Source organism: Euprymna scolopes, chromosome 26, assembly GCF_053919585.1.
Source record: "Euprymna scolopes isolate OS-2025 chromosome 26, ASM5391958v1, whole genome shotgun sequence".
Classification (NCBI taxonomy): Eukaryota; Metazoa; Mollusca; class Cephalopoda; order Sepiida; family Sepiolidae; genus Euprymna; species Euprymna scolopes.
In genome coordinates, this window is record NC_136507.1 from 62,276,017 (window position 1) to 62,295,026 (window position 19,010).

General features: G+C 30.8%; 1 protein-coding gene across 1 annotated transcript in view; it reads left to right on the forward strand.

Moving 5' to 3' along the window:
* LOC145248112 (alpha-L-fucosidase-like) overlaps positions 1–19,010 on the forward strand; it is a 59,145-nt gene that overhangs the window by 28,272 nt on the left and 11,863 nt on the right. Inside the window, exons 3-6 of the mRNA XM_080109903.1 lie at positions 5,851–5,978; positions 9,472–9,605; positions 13,851–13,948; positions 18,607–18,739. Coding sequence (XP_079966029.1) covers positions 5,851–5,978; positions 9,472–9,605; positions 13,851–13,948; positions 18,607–18,739 — 493 coding nt within the window. The remainder of the gene's footprint in view (positions 1–5,850; positions 5,979–9,471; positions 9,606–13,850; positions 13,949–18,606; positions 18,740–19,010) is intronic.

Here is a 19,010-nt window from a genome sequence, read left to right on the forward strand (position 1 = left end):
CTCTACTGAACTCCTCTGTTCATTTTTAGTCGACAGACTTGAAGCTCGATATCTGGGGGTTTGGACCTGTGGAACAAATTCATTTTGCTTTTAGCTGGTAAAAAATAGCTGCTAGGGAGTTAAAATTGAAAAAGTATTGGAACTTGGCATTAGAACTAAGTTGACTTAAAGTGCTCTTCTACGCATGTGCAAATATACATTTATACATTAAACAACATTATTTTTTTTAATATTTTATATGCTTATGAACATGCCTCAGAGGGTAACAAATAAGGCTGGATCTCTATATGTTTTGGTTTCGATTCTAGTTGATGGCATCTAAGTCATTTGTTTGTTTTTTTTTTAAACTTTTGAAATCACTACCATACATTGGTTACAATATAATAATCAACAGAAAATCGGTTCTATAATAATATACCATGAATAAGCGTATGGTGGCGGAAAAGAACCAGATAAACAATATAAGTTTAATTTTAAGTAATTGATTACTCAATCATTTCTTTTTAAAAATAAATTTTGCTTTGTCATCACGGAATATAACTGGTTGTTAAATGTGGGAATTACAAGAAGACATCGTTTTGGCACCAAATTATTTATTTATTTAAACAGAAAAATAGTAAAACGTTAGAGAAACAGATTATGTGAAATGCTGTGTCAACCATCTTGAAAAGTCTTCGCATCCAGGGGAGATAACTCTTTGCTTTTCGGTTATTTCCCTTTATAACAAATTTTTTAAAAATAAAATAGTGTTCTTTAGCTCAACAATAGTTATCCCTGCAGCATAGTGTTTATCGGCGATAGATAAGTGTTAACATTGTTCGCGTCTTTGTTGATAAAGTATGTCAATATTTGTTATTCCTTGTGGTGTTGTTTTTGATAACAAGATCGAAGGATAAAAGTCTCTTTTTTAATGAAAATGTCAAAGGAAGACGACTTGGCATAAACAATATTTTTGTAGATAAAATATGTTAATGTGTTATTCCTTGCTGGGTGGTTTTGATAACGATATCAGAGAATAAAAGTTTGTTTTTCAGTGGGAAACGTTAAGAGAAGCAAGTTAGCAGATTTGTCGTCTACTTATGTGAATGTTGATCCTCTCACGTTAGATGGGGGTTTATGCGATTGTGTTGCATGGCTTTTCTGGTTCTCCACCTCATACAGATTTGTCGTCTGCCAAGTTGGTGATATCGAAACTTTCTCTCCTTGAGCAAGCTGTCAGGTCTCCTGGTGTATGTAGTAGCGTCCTTGAATATTTGTTTATCCTTGTGTTGTATTGTAACATACGCAAAAAAAGCTGGGGATTTGGCATGAAAGTCCGTATTAGCCAGTGTTAAACCAGTGAAGTTGTAGTACTTCTCATCTCTTGGTTTTAGTCGAGACCCCTGGCTAAACTGGCCAGGGTTAGGGTTGGTTGCTCTCCTTGGGTTTGAAGTTGGGTTCTCAATTGACAGCACGCGCCGGGCTCTATCAAGCCAATTCTATCCGATCAGTTTGGCTCCTCTCTATTTAAACATAATTTAGCAGGTGCCCGGCTCCCACGGCAAGTCTTTTCTGATTGGTCAAAGTTGGATTTTGACAGCCAATCAAACTGTTAGAAATTAACCAATCAGATTTGAGTATTTTGATATTTTGTAAAGATTTGTAAAGATTTCTAAATATTGTTGTTTTTAGCTGCTGCTGCTATTATTATTGTCATGGTTGGGGCTGTCCCTTTTGATTTCATAATATATTTGCTGCTCCTGCTAATTTGTTTTGTTTTTTTTTGTGAGAAAGCTTCACAAATCGAAACAAGATCTCACGCTCAAATTTGTAACATATATGAATTCTGCATAAGTTAAAATATCATATTTAAGCATATTTTATGACTGGACAATGCTGGGTAGCCTGCTAGTATTCACTATTTCTAAATTTTTCTTTCTCAAGGTACTCAATAAATAAAATACTTTGCACATCCCGAAATATGTAGGCCAAAATGTTGTCTCTTTCTTTTGGCTTTCACCTGCTACTGTCTACTCAACTGACTGCTGATTTGATTCAAGAGTAAAGTAGTGGATCCATGTTTCATCCCTTGTTGCATATTGTTACAAAAACTCTTTTTAATTGTGCTGAAGCAGTTGCAAACAGCACTCTGAATCGGCGACGCATTATTCTTGATTGACTGTGAACAAACACAGCATTCATTTAGAACATAACTTTCTCATTAACAAACGTTCATGCAAAAGAATGAATGCACTGCAGAGATCTTCAATTGCTCTGCTATCGCACATAACAAATTTACTACAGGCCAAGTTTGGAAAAAAATTATTTATTTTCCAGGACAACTGCCGAATATGGGCATTCAGCATTATTTGTATCTGTACAACCACATTTTAAAGTTGGCATCTCTTAAATGTTATTTCAGACATAGCAAAGTCAGAATAACATTTATCAAGCTATTGCTTTGCTTGAAAAGTATCTTTTTTTTCATCAGAACACAATGTTTTATCAACACATGAAATTCAGATTTTTTTCATTTTCAAATTTCCCAACAGTAGCTTCACCTAAATAATTATCATTTATAAACTAATAATCCGATTTTGTTTAAATTTTTGTATATGCTACTTGAAGGCTAGCACTTTACAAAAAAGTTATATGGAATTTTTTTTATTAGTGACGCTATTTATATGTAAGGTCTGGGACATATTGAATGGTCCTTCCTTGACAGAATCAATGGAATTAAATAATCTTTACTTTAATAATAAAATTTTATGAAAAGAAATTTAAAAAAAAAAATACAAACTAAAATGTAAGTTTTATTATGGTTTTATTTCCAACTAGTTGTACCAACTCAGCATTGCCTAGGATTAAAAATTTTTTTGGAACCAAGCCATTTTTTTTGTTCTTAGCTAAGAAAAACAAATAAGAAACCCCAGCTCTTATTAAAAGTGTATATATATATATGTATATATATATATATATATATATTAGTTATGCATCTGTTTTCGAACAGTATTATTTAAATGATTTATCGACAACAATTTAAAACATGAATTTATCACAGTTAAGCAACAAACTACAATTTATGGAAAAGGTGATGCAATTCTGCTCAAAAAAACTTAGCAAAATTAAAAATTGCTGAACATACGAGCATCCTCGCCATTAAAAAAAAAAAAAAAAGAGAGGGAAAAGCTATGCCTAGAAATATCAAAATAACAAATGCAGGACATGAACTGTATTGCACAAAGAGATGTTTTTCTCCAGTCTCAACTGGACATTATGCAAATATTAAAATTTATATATCTGTAGTTTTATGAGATGGCTACGGTTCAAAATACAAAACGAGAGTGCAGCATCAACACTACACATACTCTGACAGACTGAAAAAAATTTTTAAGAGTCTGTAACGTGTTTGAGACTAGACATGCAACATATATTAAAAAAAAAACTAAAACTCAGTTTAAAGAAAAATAAAGTATTTACTGTACATAAAAACAAAGGAACAAAAATATTTACAAATGATCTAAGGGAGATAATCAAGTTCATTATTCTGGTTTATGTTAAGAAAGATTGAGTTATTGAGAATTAATAATTGTAATTGAAATTCATTGAGATGAGTACTATTTAATTTATTTATTACGGATTGTTATCCTCATCTATTTTTTTTTTTTTTTTTTTTTTTTTTTTAAGATGGTGTTTCATGACGTTTCAGCCAAGTTACCATCTGATAAAGGAATACTTGCTCGAAACGTGAAACAACATCTAAAAAAAAGTGAGGATAATAGTCCGCAATAAATAAATAAATTAATAAATATTTCTTTAGTCAGAGAGAAGGTCAAAAAATCTTTATAATTATCAAATTCCAGTTTTTCTTTAAGGGTGCTTGTAATTGATTTTTCTTATAAGATTCCTTTCAACCAGATTTGGATCCTAGGAAATATTGGCCAGAGTTAATCTGACAACCTGGAGTGGCATAACAACTCAAACTGACTCACAATCTAATTAAAACGTTCACACTATCAGTGTTCTTTTATAGTTTTAATGAATGGAAAGTTCCAGAAAGATTCCAAATGGAACATTCCAGAAGCTCTCGAAAAAGAATATTTTTATATTCTAATTTAAATGTAATGTTTTTAATAGCATTAGTTATACATTTTGAATATTATAAGAAATTGTAATAACTTAATACTTGTATGAGGAAAATGTTTCCTCCTATGACAGAGATAGATGTGCAGAGTATTTTCTGTGGAGCCCTTGGCAAGTCTAAAAAATCTATAAATTGTTCAAAACCAGTTAATCTATCTCTGACGATGAATTCAGGATTGGAAAATACTTGGATAAATATGGCGATTACATCAGCCAGTTCCTGCCAAAAGTGAAGACAGTTATTCAGAAGATAAAAAGGATCCAAAACAGAATTAATGGGCAAAAAAACATACATACATACATACATATATATATATATATATATATATATATAATGTTAATTTTTATAAGTGTTTCATCTATCATAGCTATAATTAAACAATCATAATTTTTTTTCTTTTTTAGATAAAACCAATTTTCCTTTCTATAAAATTTACCAGTGGAACTCATTCATCTGTCTGCATAATTTACTTTTAATATTTTGTTTGAAATAATGTTTACACAAGATTTAATAATTATTGTTTAAAAATAATTACCATTGTTAGTTAAATATTCTTGAAATAAATGAAACGATAGTTAAAAATTGTTACAATTGTAATCTTTTTTTTTTTTTTAAACAATATTCTCTTTTTTTTTCATAAAATGGAATTGTCTGCTTTATACTTTATTTTAAATAAACAAAAGTTTTAACTGCCTAATTTATTATTACAATTTAAAATCTTTCAACAAAATACTCCCTTCCTTACTATAAAAATAAGTGTATGGGAAATATTTTTTAAATAAAACTTTAGAAAAGGAAAGGGTGTAGCAAGTGATAATGTACTATGAACGTGAAATTGCCTTAGCATATTATTATATATAGATTAGTTTGGTATTTATTAATGATATGGTTTTAATTTAATCACTTTATTCATTTCAGGCTGTCTGAAGATATTGGCTTCCTGACTTAAAATGTTTGGTTTTTTTTCCTTTTCTTTTGCAAACTCATGTTTTGCAAAGTCAAAAACAAAAATTTTCCTCTACAGACCAAACTCAATATCATGAATAAATATTTAAATATATAAAGAATTTGAAGCATGAAATGTTTCCAAAATTACTGGATTTAACATTAAATAGTCCAAAAGGGAGAGAACTTCAGGTTATAAGTTTTAGATTTATCACTCTAATTTTCTAGTGTTCCTGAAGAGTATAAAGTGAACCTTGGGTTTACTTCCGGCAGCCTTGTAACTTTCATTTCCCTTATTTTGTCTTTTAGTCCTCATATTCCATTTAATACTTATCATTGGCTAGTTTTTGACCTTGAAGTATTATTTACAGTGCCTTACATCAAGTGGCTTCATGCCTTGCCTTGAGCAAAAAAAATTTCAATTATACACTACTTATAACATTTTTTTTTAAGGTGGTAAGGTTAACTTTTTTGAAATTTGAAGTAGAATAAATTCTTTATTTACACTAAGTATTTGGATTGAAAGTATTGTTTACAAGTACCCTCTCCCATGAACGCACATAACATCACTTCCAAAAAAGAAAACAAATCTAAGCCTAAAACAATATTGCTTAAATATACTTATTATATGAGGTAGAAGCAGGTGTTTCTCGGGCAACACCGGAACATAGGTCCGACTAGTTTTTAATAGATGAACAATATATTTGGGGGCAAATAGATGTTTTGTATATCACACAGGAATATAACTCTTTTTTTTATCTAGACTTTTATTTGTTTCAAAGGTGAATTTGCTGAAGCAGTGAAGAAAACCTCAATACATTTTGGACTCTACCATTCTTTACTTGAATGGTTCAACCCACTCTATATGAATGACAAAGCAAATAACTTCACAACACAAAAATTTGTTCAGGTTTGTATACTTTACTTTATTCAAATATCTTATCTTTCTCTCTCCACACACACATATATATATATATATATATATATATTATAAACAATAATTATTCTTTATACCTACAGGCACCAGTGTTTCATGCTTACACAATCATCAGTATGTGGGGGGGGGGGATAATTCCTTCCGGTCATGAGATTCGAACTCCGCCACAAAGTCACCTTTTGCCCCTTTTGCTAAGCCTCTACCTCAAGGCAACTAAACAATTGCCACAGGAATGAAGGCAATTAAGAACTATTAAATGTCAAAGTCGTGTGAATTGTGCGTGAGAGTGAGAGCGAAAAATGATGGACTGAATGACAAAAAGTAATTGATTATATAACTACATCTCATAAAGAAGCGTAACGCATATAAATTTAAAAACCAGTCCTCCAAAACACTGCCCATATAAATCCAGCTCAATAGGAGGGATTTAGTTATATAGAGCTATAATAGATTAAATAGAAAGTAAATGAAATTAACGAATTAGTATAAGTTCATTCACATGTTCAAAGAAATTAAGACAAAAACCAATCAGAAGTAGAGTACGATCGTTTCAGAGATGATGTATTGTTTATTTAAATGCAATCTCATTGCATCATCACAAGGAGGCGGGTGGGGGAGGACACCAAAATAATGATTATTGTGCAGCATCACATATGTCCGGCAAGAATTGTCACCTCCTATGCTTGCATAAGCATAAAACAGCAATGTCTGTAGGTACTAAGAATTACTATTGTTTAATTAAAATTATCAAGCCCTTTTAAGAATACTTAAGGATGGGCATTGTCTGCTGAATTATAACGGAGTTACCTTTTGCTCCACTTGCTAAGCCTCTACCTAAGGGCAATCAAACAATTGTCATGGAAATGAAGAGAATTAAAAACTATAAAACGCCGAATTCAGGCGAATACATTAGACAATCTACACTGTTCAAACGAGCGGAAGTCGTGAACATTGCATAAACTCTAGTTGAATGCCTTTTAATTATTATTCTGCAGACTACCCATCCTTAAGTATTCTTAAAGGGGTTTGATAATTATAATTAAACAATAATTCTTTATACCTACGGACACTAGTGCTTAATACTTACTCGATTATCAGTGTAGGGGTGACAATTCCTGCCAGTCATGAGATTCGAACCCAACCACAAAGCCACTTTTTGCTTCATTTGCTAAGCCTTTACCTCAGTTTGCTTGTGTGCTATAGAAATTGCTATGTTAAGAGAATATCCAAATAAGTTTCAATAAGGGTCCAGATTTTCACGGAATCTAAATACACCATTGAAATGTTGCTTTGATTCCATCTGAGGACATTAGGGGGCAATTATTGGTTAGGTCCGTAAAATAACTGAAATGAATGTAAAGAAACAAAAAAAATTTTTTTTTTTAAATAGATTTTCTTTTCTTTCATAAAATAAAATTAAACATAGAATATCTGGGTATAGGCAACAAAACAAAAACGTCAAAAAGCAAATATATAACAAATGTTACCAAAGGCAAGATAAGTTACTCTTCAATCTATCTGGATAAACTTTTAGTGTGTAAACTTATTTTAAAGCATTAATTTAGTTTGAAATGCAAATAGTGTTGAATCTTATGTTATAGCAAGAAAAAGATGGCGGACATGAGATTGTCATCTTTGGGTTTTGATAATCAGTCAAGAATTAAACAATAATGGTAGCAATCTACCCAGTAAATGTTATGGTGACATTTATTTGTTATATATTTGTTTTGTTATAGTAATAAATTCCCAGATATCTCCATGAAGAGTGTATTTGTAAAACGGTTTAAACGTTTAAATTAATTCTATTGGTATTTTTAAGATAAAAAGTAATTAATAAAAACCAAAGTTTTACGATTGCAGATTTTAACATTTTAATTTCATTATCCACAACTCATTTAATAAACACGTAAATTTTATAAATAATGACAATGATGATTTGTTTTGGGGATTCCTTTCCCATGCTCACAATTGAAAAGAATAAAAGAAATTATTCATTAGCTAGCAGAGAGCGCGTGGCCTTATGGGGTTGTAAAATATTATTAAATAAAATAGGTTTTTTTTTTTTTTTTTTTTTTTTTTTTTTTACATAGGCATCACCACTTATCAAGGCCAGGAGGCCACTCAAGGATAAGGGTTAAAGAGTGTACAGCAGAAATTGGACAATATAGTAATCGTTAGTAAATGGAAATTCGGTAAATTTGTTAACAAGTGAAACGGCTAATCAAGAAGTTGTTTACGTTAGACTTGAAGATAACCATATTGTAGTCAGCTGGAAAGCAGGAAAACGGAAGACAATTCCACAGGCGTGCAGTCCTAAGAAAGAAGCTTTGTTCATGGAATCTACGTTTAGGTTTAGGCACATATAAAGAGTGGGGGGAATTATTAATAGTGTTTTCAGGTAAACGAGTGTTTCTTGTGAAAGTTTGGTGAGGGTGGAACCATAGACTGAAGCTCAGTCGAACACTTTCCATGAAAATAAAGATACAGCAGAGACAAACTCGCAACATCTCTTCTGTGAGATAGCGGTTGCAGGGAAGAGAAAAGGGCATCTCCTACGAGGCTATGAAGTCTATTTTGAACTCTATCAAGGCAGGATAAGTCCTTTCTAGCAGCTCCTGCCCAGATGTGGTAACAGTATTCCATCCTTGGACGTACCTGCCTCTTATATAGATAGAGAATTGCATCAGCAGTGAGATATCTACTGGATCGATAGAAGGATCCCTCCATTTTTCCAGTGGCTTTGTTTGTGCAGATTTCCTATTTATTATTACAAAGTCAATTCTCTATTGAATATTATATTGTACCTAATATATAGTACTGATTTCAAAAGTTAAAAAAAAAATAAATGAATTGATTGTTATCAGCTAGAATCGCAACCAAAACATTTTGCACTCCAGCCATATTTCCTATCAATGTAGCTATTTATAGATAGATGAGAAAAACTTGATATTAAACGGCTTGAAATAATAAATTGAATTTGGACATGTGCAGAAAAAAGTAAAAATATGTCAGCAAGTTGAAATGAATAGTTTGCATTTCAACTTGCCAACATATGCCTGTCCGCGTTATTCATTCATCCAAACAAAGATTTTACTTGTTATAAACCATTCTTGGTGTATGATTACGATTTCCGGTTAATTTCAGTGTTATGTGACACACACACACACACACACCTACTGTTTTATTTAGATAGATTAACCAAGATGAAATCCATTTTGTATTATTTTAATTATTTGGGCTACTGTTCTCATCTTGAATATTATTGTCACAAAATTTTGGTCAATGTAAACTCTGAGCTTCTCCAGATGTTTCTTGTCGAACTCAAGGAGAATCTGAATGGAATTTTTAACAGAACCTTTTATTTAATCCATATCATGCTCTTGTTCATTTTTGAAATAATAAACCATGATGCAGATAACGGTTTATAACATGCAAATAATGTAATCACAATGTTTTCTTTTCGTAGGCAAAAGCCATGCCAGAATTATATGAATTGGTGAAAGCGTACGAACCGGAAGTGATTTGGTCTGATGGCGATTGGGAGACAACAGATGTTTATTGGAATGCAACCAACTTCTTAGCTTGGCTTTACAATGAAAGGTGAGGCCATTTCATAGAATTTATGGTTAACTGTTTCAACTCTGAACATCTTAACTTTTACCAGACTCTGTGAAAGAGTGTTTAGTAAATAAGGACATGGATGGGTGACATTATTGAAAGTAGTTGGCAGTTAATTCTACCTTTCACTTCCAATGCAAAACACCTCTACAAATTAGAGGAAATTGTTTGGAGTGTATATGTGTATGTGCAAACTCTGTTCAGCTCTTATTGGTGTTTGGTTTTTTTTTTTTTTTTTTTTTTTTTTTTTTTTTTTTTAAATTTCCTTCCTTAATCATTAATTAATATATATACCTCAAATAAATAAACATTAATACATATACCTCAAATTAATAAACATTAATTATTGCATATGCCCCAAATTATTAAACATTAATTAATATATGTGCTTCAAATTAATAAACAATCATACTACACCCTTAATTAATAAAAGTAAATGGACTTCTTCCAAGTTAATAAACATTAATTAATTAATTAATACATATTCCTCAAATTATTAAACTTTAATTAATACATTTGCCTCAGATAAATAAACATTAATACATATGCCCCAAATTATTAAACATAAATTATACATGTGCCCCAAATTATTAAACATAAATTAATGCATATGTTCTAATTTGATAAACATTGATTAATGCATATGTTCTAATTTGATAAACATTAATTAATGCATGTATTCTAATTTGATAAACATTAATTAATGCATATGTTCTAATTTGATAAACATTAATTAATGCATATGTTCTAATTTGATAAACATTAATTAATGCATATGTTCTAATTTGATAAACATCCATTAATGTATATATTCCAAATTATTAAACATTAACTAATACATATGCCCCAAATTACTAAACATTAATTAATTAATGCATATGCCCCCAAATTAATAAATAAGTATTAATATATGTATTTCAAATTAATAAACAATCATACATATGCCCTTAATTAATAAAAGTAGATGCACTTTTTCCAAATTAATAAACATTAATACGTTTGAAATTAATAAACATTAAATAATGCATATGCTTCAAAACATTTTGAACAATTAATACATATTCCCTAAATTAGTTAACATTAATACATATGCCATAAATTAATGTATCTGTTACAAATTAATAAACATTAATGCTCTACCCCAAATTAATAAACATTAATACATATTCCCTAAATTAATAAACATTAATACATATTCTCTAAATTAATAAACATTAATACATATTCCCTAAATTAATAAACATTAATACATATTCCCTAAATTAATAAACATCTGTTACAAATTAATAAACATTAATTAATACTGTACCCCAAATTAATGAACATTAATACATATGCCACAAATTAATAAACATTAATTAATACATATGCCTCAAATTTCAGTTTCTTTGGAGTATTTTAAAGGTTTTAGTGGGCATAATATTAACACTATCTCTTTTTTGAAAATTCAAATATTTTAGATTTACATTGAATTTGATCCATTATCATCCAAAATCAATTAAGCAAGGTTTTCTGAATTTCAATCTTAGGCTTTTATTAGAATTAAAATTTTATAATTATAATTTTGATCAAAATTTTGTCAAGCATTTTAGAGGTAAGGTTTAGTAGCATTATATCTAGATTTTTAATATTCACAAGGGCATATAAAACTGTTAATAAATTTTACCTGTCCTGGAACATACATTCTTCATTTTTGTAAGCATCTATATTATGTATAATACGTATTTGATCACATTTAAACTTATATTTAGCATGAAAAAATAATTGAAAATAGACTGTTGAAAGCTCTTCAACAGTGATATTATCCAAGGAGCATTGGTAATTTTCCCGAATAGCCAACAAAGCAAAAAAAAAATGAAAAAATAAATATACAACAAATAAATGTTACCAAAAGCAAGCTAAGTTACTCTCCTACATACCTGAGTAATATTTTTTGTGTGTCTTTTAACTTGTTTCAATAAAAAAAAAAAAAACACTTTAGAATATGTTAAAACACAAAATATTTGTCCATGTAGCTAGAAGAATAACTTATTTTGCCTTGGGTAAAAGTTATTTCTTGTAGGTTTGTTTTTTGATCCCCCATTTTTTTTTTTTTTTTTTATGCTTTGTCAGCTATTCTGAAAAATTATCAGAGCATTTGAGGCACACAATGCTTTATAAGCGTATAAAATCTGGCAGAAGATTTAAAAATAGGAATTTCGGTGCGTATGCATTTGAGCTAAACTTAATTGCGAAAACATAAGTTTCAGCCCCAAAAGTGGACAAACTATTGGGCGATATAGTAGGCAGATTGATTTTGTAGCACAGTCTATAAGTGCACATCAGAACATGCAATATTTGGTGCTGCAGATGAGGGACTGGTTAAATGGCAACTATGTTAGATACTAGTCAGACAATTCTGAAAGGTGTACTGGTTGACGATTATTATGATTATCTTAGTGGCGTGTACTAATGACATCATTTAGAAGTTTTTGAGACACGTGGAGATTAGTTGAGTCAGTCAGAATCTAGAGGGACAGAAACTGACTTCAGATCATGATAGCTCAGATTAGAGTTGGGGAGGGGTCAGAAATAGTGTTAGTCAGTATCAGCGTTGCAACTTTCCAAAAGGGGGAAAAAACATTCTGGAATAAAAAGTTGCTGAAAATAAAATCCGAGGTTCTGACATTTCTTGGGGAAAATTTCCATTGTAGCTTTCCGTCAAAGAAGTCTAAAGATGGATCAGATATGTTCCTGTTTGGCCAGATGTTGAACCCCTCCAAATAAGTGTTATTCTTCCTTTGTGTTGTAAAAGTATTTATGTATATTCTTGTACCGTCATAAGCTGAAATTAAATGCACGTACACACACACAAAGAACGCTAAATTAGACGGCCACAAATATACATACACACACACAAAACAAACTATAGATGATCACAACACTAGACGGTCATAGATGAACACATGTGTATTGATACGTCATATAGATGACATATATAAAAACGTATATACAATCTCATACAATCTAACCAATACAAGACACACGTATACATAATGTATACCCCCCCCCCCACAATACAACACAGGTTCTCTCGCTCATTCTTTCTCTCATCACCTCTCCTCCATCATCGGCAATATTTAAAAATATGAAAAAACATGAAGAATAAAAATTTTTCCAAAATAACTGGATTTCACATTAAATAATCTGAAAAGGGTTGATATGCTATAAAACAAAACAATCAGTCTTAGTTGGTTGGTTGTTTTTGTTTTACGGCATATCAACCTTTTTCAGGTTATTTAATGCCGAATCTAGTTATTTTGAGGAACGATTTTTAATGTAGTATTTTTTTTTTTTTTTTTTTTTTAAAGTCAGATTCTATTTAACCCATAGTTGGGACCCTAACAGGTACTACCACTCCGGGTCAGAGTGGACCTAGGAGCAATGGCAATTAAAGGGTGGCTCCACATTCCCCAAGGCCCGCAAGGTGAGGCCTCACATCAGATATAGTCTTAGGTCGTATCCAGGACCCAAACAGTCTTAAAATGGGACCAAACTAACAAAGTCTCCTGTTCTGCATATATCTTCCTGTACTGTCCACATTTAATTTTCTTTTGAGATCATCAGAACTACGTCTGCCTACAAGACTCGCATGACACATCCATCTATGAAGCATAAAAACTTTTGACAAAATGATTAACCTGAAAAAGGGTTGATACACCATAAAATATATTAACTAAACCAAACAATGTGAAAAATATCTGAATATATAAACAATTTGAAAAATAGAAACTTTTTTCTAGAATTACTAGATTCGGCATTAAATAAACCCAAAAGGGTTGATATGCCATAAAGCAAAACAACCAAACCTCCCTATATATGCCGATATCTGACAACATATACTCATAGGACAACAGAATATTCTCATCGCCCTTTTAACTCTTGAGTATACATCTGACACAGACAGAGTTAATCAACCGAGAACCACATCACTCTATATAAAAAACATATAAGATATCAACGGATATATACTAGAGAGTCAAAACAATGAAGAGAATACTCTGTTGTCCCTCATGAAATATAAGGAATTGTATTTTTTTATGCTCTTATTCATTCTATTTCCCAGTTGCACATTTTACTAATCCGTTTTACCGCTAACACTTTTTAGCGACTTTGTTTTCACATTTTATGCTTATTATTAAACAAGTATTTTATTCCGTTTTTTTGTTTTTTTGTTTTTTTTTTCAGTCCCGTGAAAGACAGTGTTTGCGTAAATGATCGTTGGGGAAAAAATATCCGCTGCAAACATGGTGGCTTCCTTAATTGTAACGACAGATACAACCCAGGTGAGAAGCCGGATATTTAATTGATTCCATTTCATTCACTCATTCCGCTCAGGTGTGTAAATGGGTACCAACCTCACTAGGAACATATAACCGGTGATAAGCTAGTGTCCTGTCACAAAAGATTATTTAAGTAATATTATAATTATAATATATAATATTTAGTATTTTAATGAATAAACGTTCTAATGTTGTAATCGTGATTGGGAATCAGAATTGAAAAAATTTGTACCTATTTTTTGATGCATTTAACTGTTTCTATTTTTTTTTGTGTGTGTGTGTGTTTTTATTTTTTTTTGTTTTGTGTGTGTGTTTTTTTTGTTTGTTTTTTTTTTTGTTTTGTGTGTGTGTGTGTGTTTTTTTTTGTTGTTTTTTTTTGTGTGTGTGTGTTTTTTTGTTTGTTTTTTTTTTTTTTTTGTGTGTGTGTGTTTTTATTTTTTTTAACTTTATTTTCCATCGCTGCTACTAGTGGTAAAATATCATTTTATTGATTTTAAGCTACCAGTAAAACTAGAATCTATAAATCACCCCCTCCCCTTCACAAGTATGCTTTACATTTGCGAAAATATATACACATAATACATGGGCTTCTATGATAATCCAGAAAACAAAAAAATCTCTAACTAATTATTTCGATTTAAATAAATTCAGAATCGGTAATGGTATCAGAATTTAGTACAGAATCGGTTATATAAAGAAGAGTAGAAAGTTGATTTTTGATTTATTTTCAGCATCCTCATAACTCACTTCCTTTATTTTGTTCTGTAGTCATTGTATTCTATGAGTGATATTTCTGACAAAGGGAGAAGAATTTCTGTTTTCTGGGTTGGAATCTACCATTTAAGACTTATCATTGGCTAGTTTGTTTTTTACTCAAAAATATTTTTTTAGTTCCTTACACCTAGTGGCTTCATGCTTTGTTTTGAGCAATTTCCATAAAAAAAAAAAAAAATAGGGAAAATATTGGAGTTGCCTCATCACTAGTAGATTCCTACGTTTGACTATTAAGGTCCTGAGTTTGATTAGATGCTGAAAAAGATTAGATGTTGCATCATTGTGAACTTAACAAACAAGATGAGAATATTTGACTGAATCCTCTAAATCAGGGGTCAGTAATTTGTTCGACCCCCACGGGCCGGCTTGTGTTATGATAATGGGTCGGACGAAGGGCATTAGTGAAAAATTAAGGAAAATCACCTGTGCAGATCCCTGTCAATCTAAATATTTCAGACCATAATGAAAAGAAACATGGGGAAATCAGAAAAACAAAAGAAAATGTAAAATTAAAAAAAACCCTGAACAAAAATTAGTTTTCCCAAAAAAACGTCAAAATACTTCAAAAATGCAAAAAAAATCACCTAAAACGAAATGGATGAAATTATGCCATGTATGTTGGAAACTTATTAAAAATTGTACCATAAATGAACCACACACACACACTAAACCGAAACACATATACTCATATATACAGTTGCAAACATGTACACTTACATCCACACATTCATTAAGTTTGGTTTGGTTGTTTTACGACATATCAACCCTTTTCAGGTTATTTAATGCTGACTCCAGTTATTTTGGAAATAGTATTCATGTTGCTTCCAATTATTTTGTAAAAGGTTTTTATTCTTCAAGCTCTTTGTATCTTCAATCGCTAGTTTGTAGTGTTTGGTTTGGTTGTTTTATCGTGGATTTTATTGTTTTTGTTTCCCGCCCTGCAGAACATGAATGAGTTTTACAATAGGAGAGGGGAAAGGGTTACAGTATTAATGTTTGGTACATTTTAAGTTAGGAAACCAGTAAGGAAGTGAGGGAGATTGAAAGAAAAGTGGGAAGAAAGAAAGGGGGGGTTGTTTTTGACTTTGGTTTTGCAGAACATTAAGTTTTGCAAACGGAAGTAGAAAAACAAAAAGCATCAATGTTAGGTGCATTTCGTCTCGGGCAGCCTGGTCTGGTAGCACCAGACACATTCATTAAACGTATACGTATAATGTGCATATGTTTAACTGTCTTTAGATTTCTGATATCTCATTTATCGGTCCCTCCTTCATGTCTTTCGCTTTATCTTTCTTTTTACTTTTGTTTTCTTTTAATGTAGCCAAAGATCATAACAAATATGCATCCATTATTTGACATTAAACAGAGGCAACACAACTAAAATATATCCCCTGAAAGATAACTAGCAGATAGTCTAATTGTTGTGTAGTGGGGTGTATGATCGGAACACAGAACAGGGACTGATGAGGACATTTATATAGATAAATCTCACTTGTCTGTTTAAATGTATGTATGTTTGTATGTCTGCCTAAAACTTTCGACAGAGGCAATAGATTTTTACGAGATCAGTATCGTTTTGAAGCTCAACCCTTCGGATGACAAATATCGAAAAATTGGCTAAAAACATTAATTCCTTCACCCTCAACTGGGCACTTTTCTACAAAGAGGGGGTTGCTTTTTTCACCAATATTTCCGAAAATCATCCCCTCTTTTTGATTGACTAGCCTTAATTTAAACCTTCGCCACTTCTGGTTTGGCAATGGACGCAACGGCAAAGACGTCACATTTTTTTTTATGTTCTTCTCCTCATTCACGGTACGGGTCCGAGTCTGCCTGCCTACTACCACTTTTTTTTTGCTCAACACACACCTCCAAACAACGCCAGGCACTCAGGCTAGTTTATATAGATTACACACAGTTCATATTTAAAACACATAAAAGATGATTATTCATTCTTGAAGGAGAGGATTCCATTAATAGTTTTGGAAGGAGGGTGTTTCATATTAAGTTCTTTTACAAATATAATAGACAAAGTCACATTACTTTTCAGGTTGAAAGATGACAACAAAGACAAAGGTTTACAAAATACATGGTGTTTATTCTCCTAGCTGGATGATTGATGATTAGGAATTCAATTGCCTTTCAGAGTTAAATTTTCTTGTTTCCTTTTCTGGTCGCTTCCAAAAGGGTTTCAGCTAACTCAACTGCTGTCTCTTCACTCTGAACTAATTCCCAAACTCGACTCTGACTGAACTCTCTGAATATATTGTAAATTATCTTTGTGATATCAAAACGTGCTTCAGCCACGTGAATGTTTCTTCACATGGATTTGCATACACATGTCCAACACATTTTTTTGTTGTTTTTTTTTTTTTTTTTTTGCAACACAAAAGAAAATTCCTAAATTGAATTATTCATTCTCCTAACTCTGACATAATTAATGTATTTAGTTATTTCTCAACACAATGGACAATTGCTCTACACACCTAGAATTACAATATGTATTCACTTTTAACGTTTGATTACTGTGTTCAATTCTAGCCTTTTCCTTTAATAAATATTATTTCAAACTTATTTACTTTGTTTATCTAATTACTGGGATCTGTCCCCTTCCATATATAATATAATATTTTAGTGCACTGAAATATGTGGCAATCCTATGGAAAATGACATAAGAAATTTTATTTGAAGGGCAACAATCTATTAAAACTGAGAAGTGTTAGCATATTTGCATATTTATATTTAATCACAAGTGTTGAATATACATGAAAATAGTTTATATTAAAAACAGATGAATGTAGTAATAAAAAAAATATTTCATTGAAAACATTGTTACAATCATTTGTTTGACTGGATTTGCTGTTTTGCTTCTTAAAATATTTGAAATATTAATCTAAAATAATAAACATTTCATTCATAACTAAAATAATAAACATTTCATTCATAACTTCATTGTAAACACAAAAAAAAATTATTTTATTTATTTATATAGACACTAATCTTTTTGTAATTTCAATACAAATTTACAAAATACAAATTTAATTATCTTTTCAATGTGACCATCCTGAAAAAGAAGAAATTAATGTCTTTACACTCTCAATTTAGAAATAGATCACAACTTATTGAAAATCAGCTCAGTCCCACCAAGGGAAGAAACATTTCAAGATAAATGCTAATATTTGTCTAGAAATAAAAAACAATGTTACGAAACATAACTATTTGTTGTATTAAAATCCAAACGTTATTAAATAAATAAAAAAAATGATAGCAAATAATAGTTATTTTACTGAAACGTCAAGATCAGTATGCAAATTAGTTAATATTGCAGCTAATATTGCATATTCATAAGCAGGATATGAAGAAGATTGTGAAGTTCAATGCACTTGAAATAGAAAATTTTGGCTTTACTATTAAGTGCAAGAAATGGATCTAACTTTCACATTTATTTGTTTTTGTTTTTTATGGAAATCACTCCAGACACGGTATGAAACCAGTTGATGTAAGGAGCCAAAAAAATATTATTTAAAGGTAAAAAATTAGTCAATGATAAGTGTTTAATGGATAGATTCCGATCCAGAAAACAGCAATTCTTCTCCCTTTGTCAAAAACACCACCCATGGAATGTGCAGACTAAAGGACAAAATTATTTAGATCATTTTTAATCATTTAAAGCTTTGTAAAATAAAGTGTTTAACAAAATATATAAAAAAGGAATTATTTAACTTTTATTGACTTTATGCTCTTTAATATTTTTTTTGCCCTGGTTGTTTTTGTTTCTTTTTTTTTTTTTCAGACGACAAGGATTAAAAGTTATGTATTTTAAATATTTACTTTCATCACACAATTCTTAATATATCTATCTCTTCATTCTCTTCACTTATTCGCAGGAATTCTGCAGAAAAAGAAATGGGAAAATGCAATGACTATTGACCGATACTCTTGGGGATATCGTCGAAATATTCAACTGTCGCAGTTGTTAACCACCGAAAGTATAATCGAACAATTGGCCATGACTGTCAGGTACCTGTAATTTTTAATGATTCTTTATTATTGCACTTGAAGAAGGAAGGGAGATCTTGACCTGAATTCCCCCTATATTAAAAACATATGAAAATAAAGAATGATTTGTATGATGTACATACCCGCAACAAAATGAAAGTATCGTATTCCAAAAAGTATGCAAACTAAGTAGATTTATTTTTAACTAAGAAAATTAAATGTTATGAGTATCCAAAGAGTGACTGTCTTATTCGAATGCTGAAAAAAACACTCATCAAAAAAACAAGGGAGG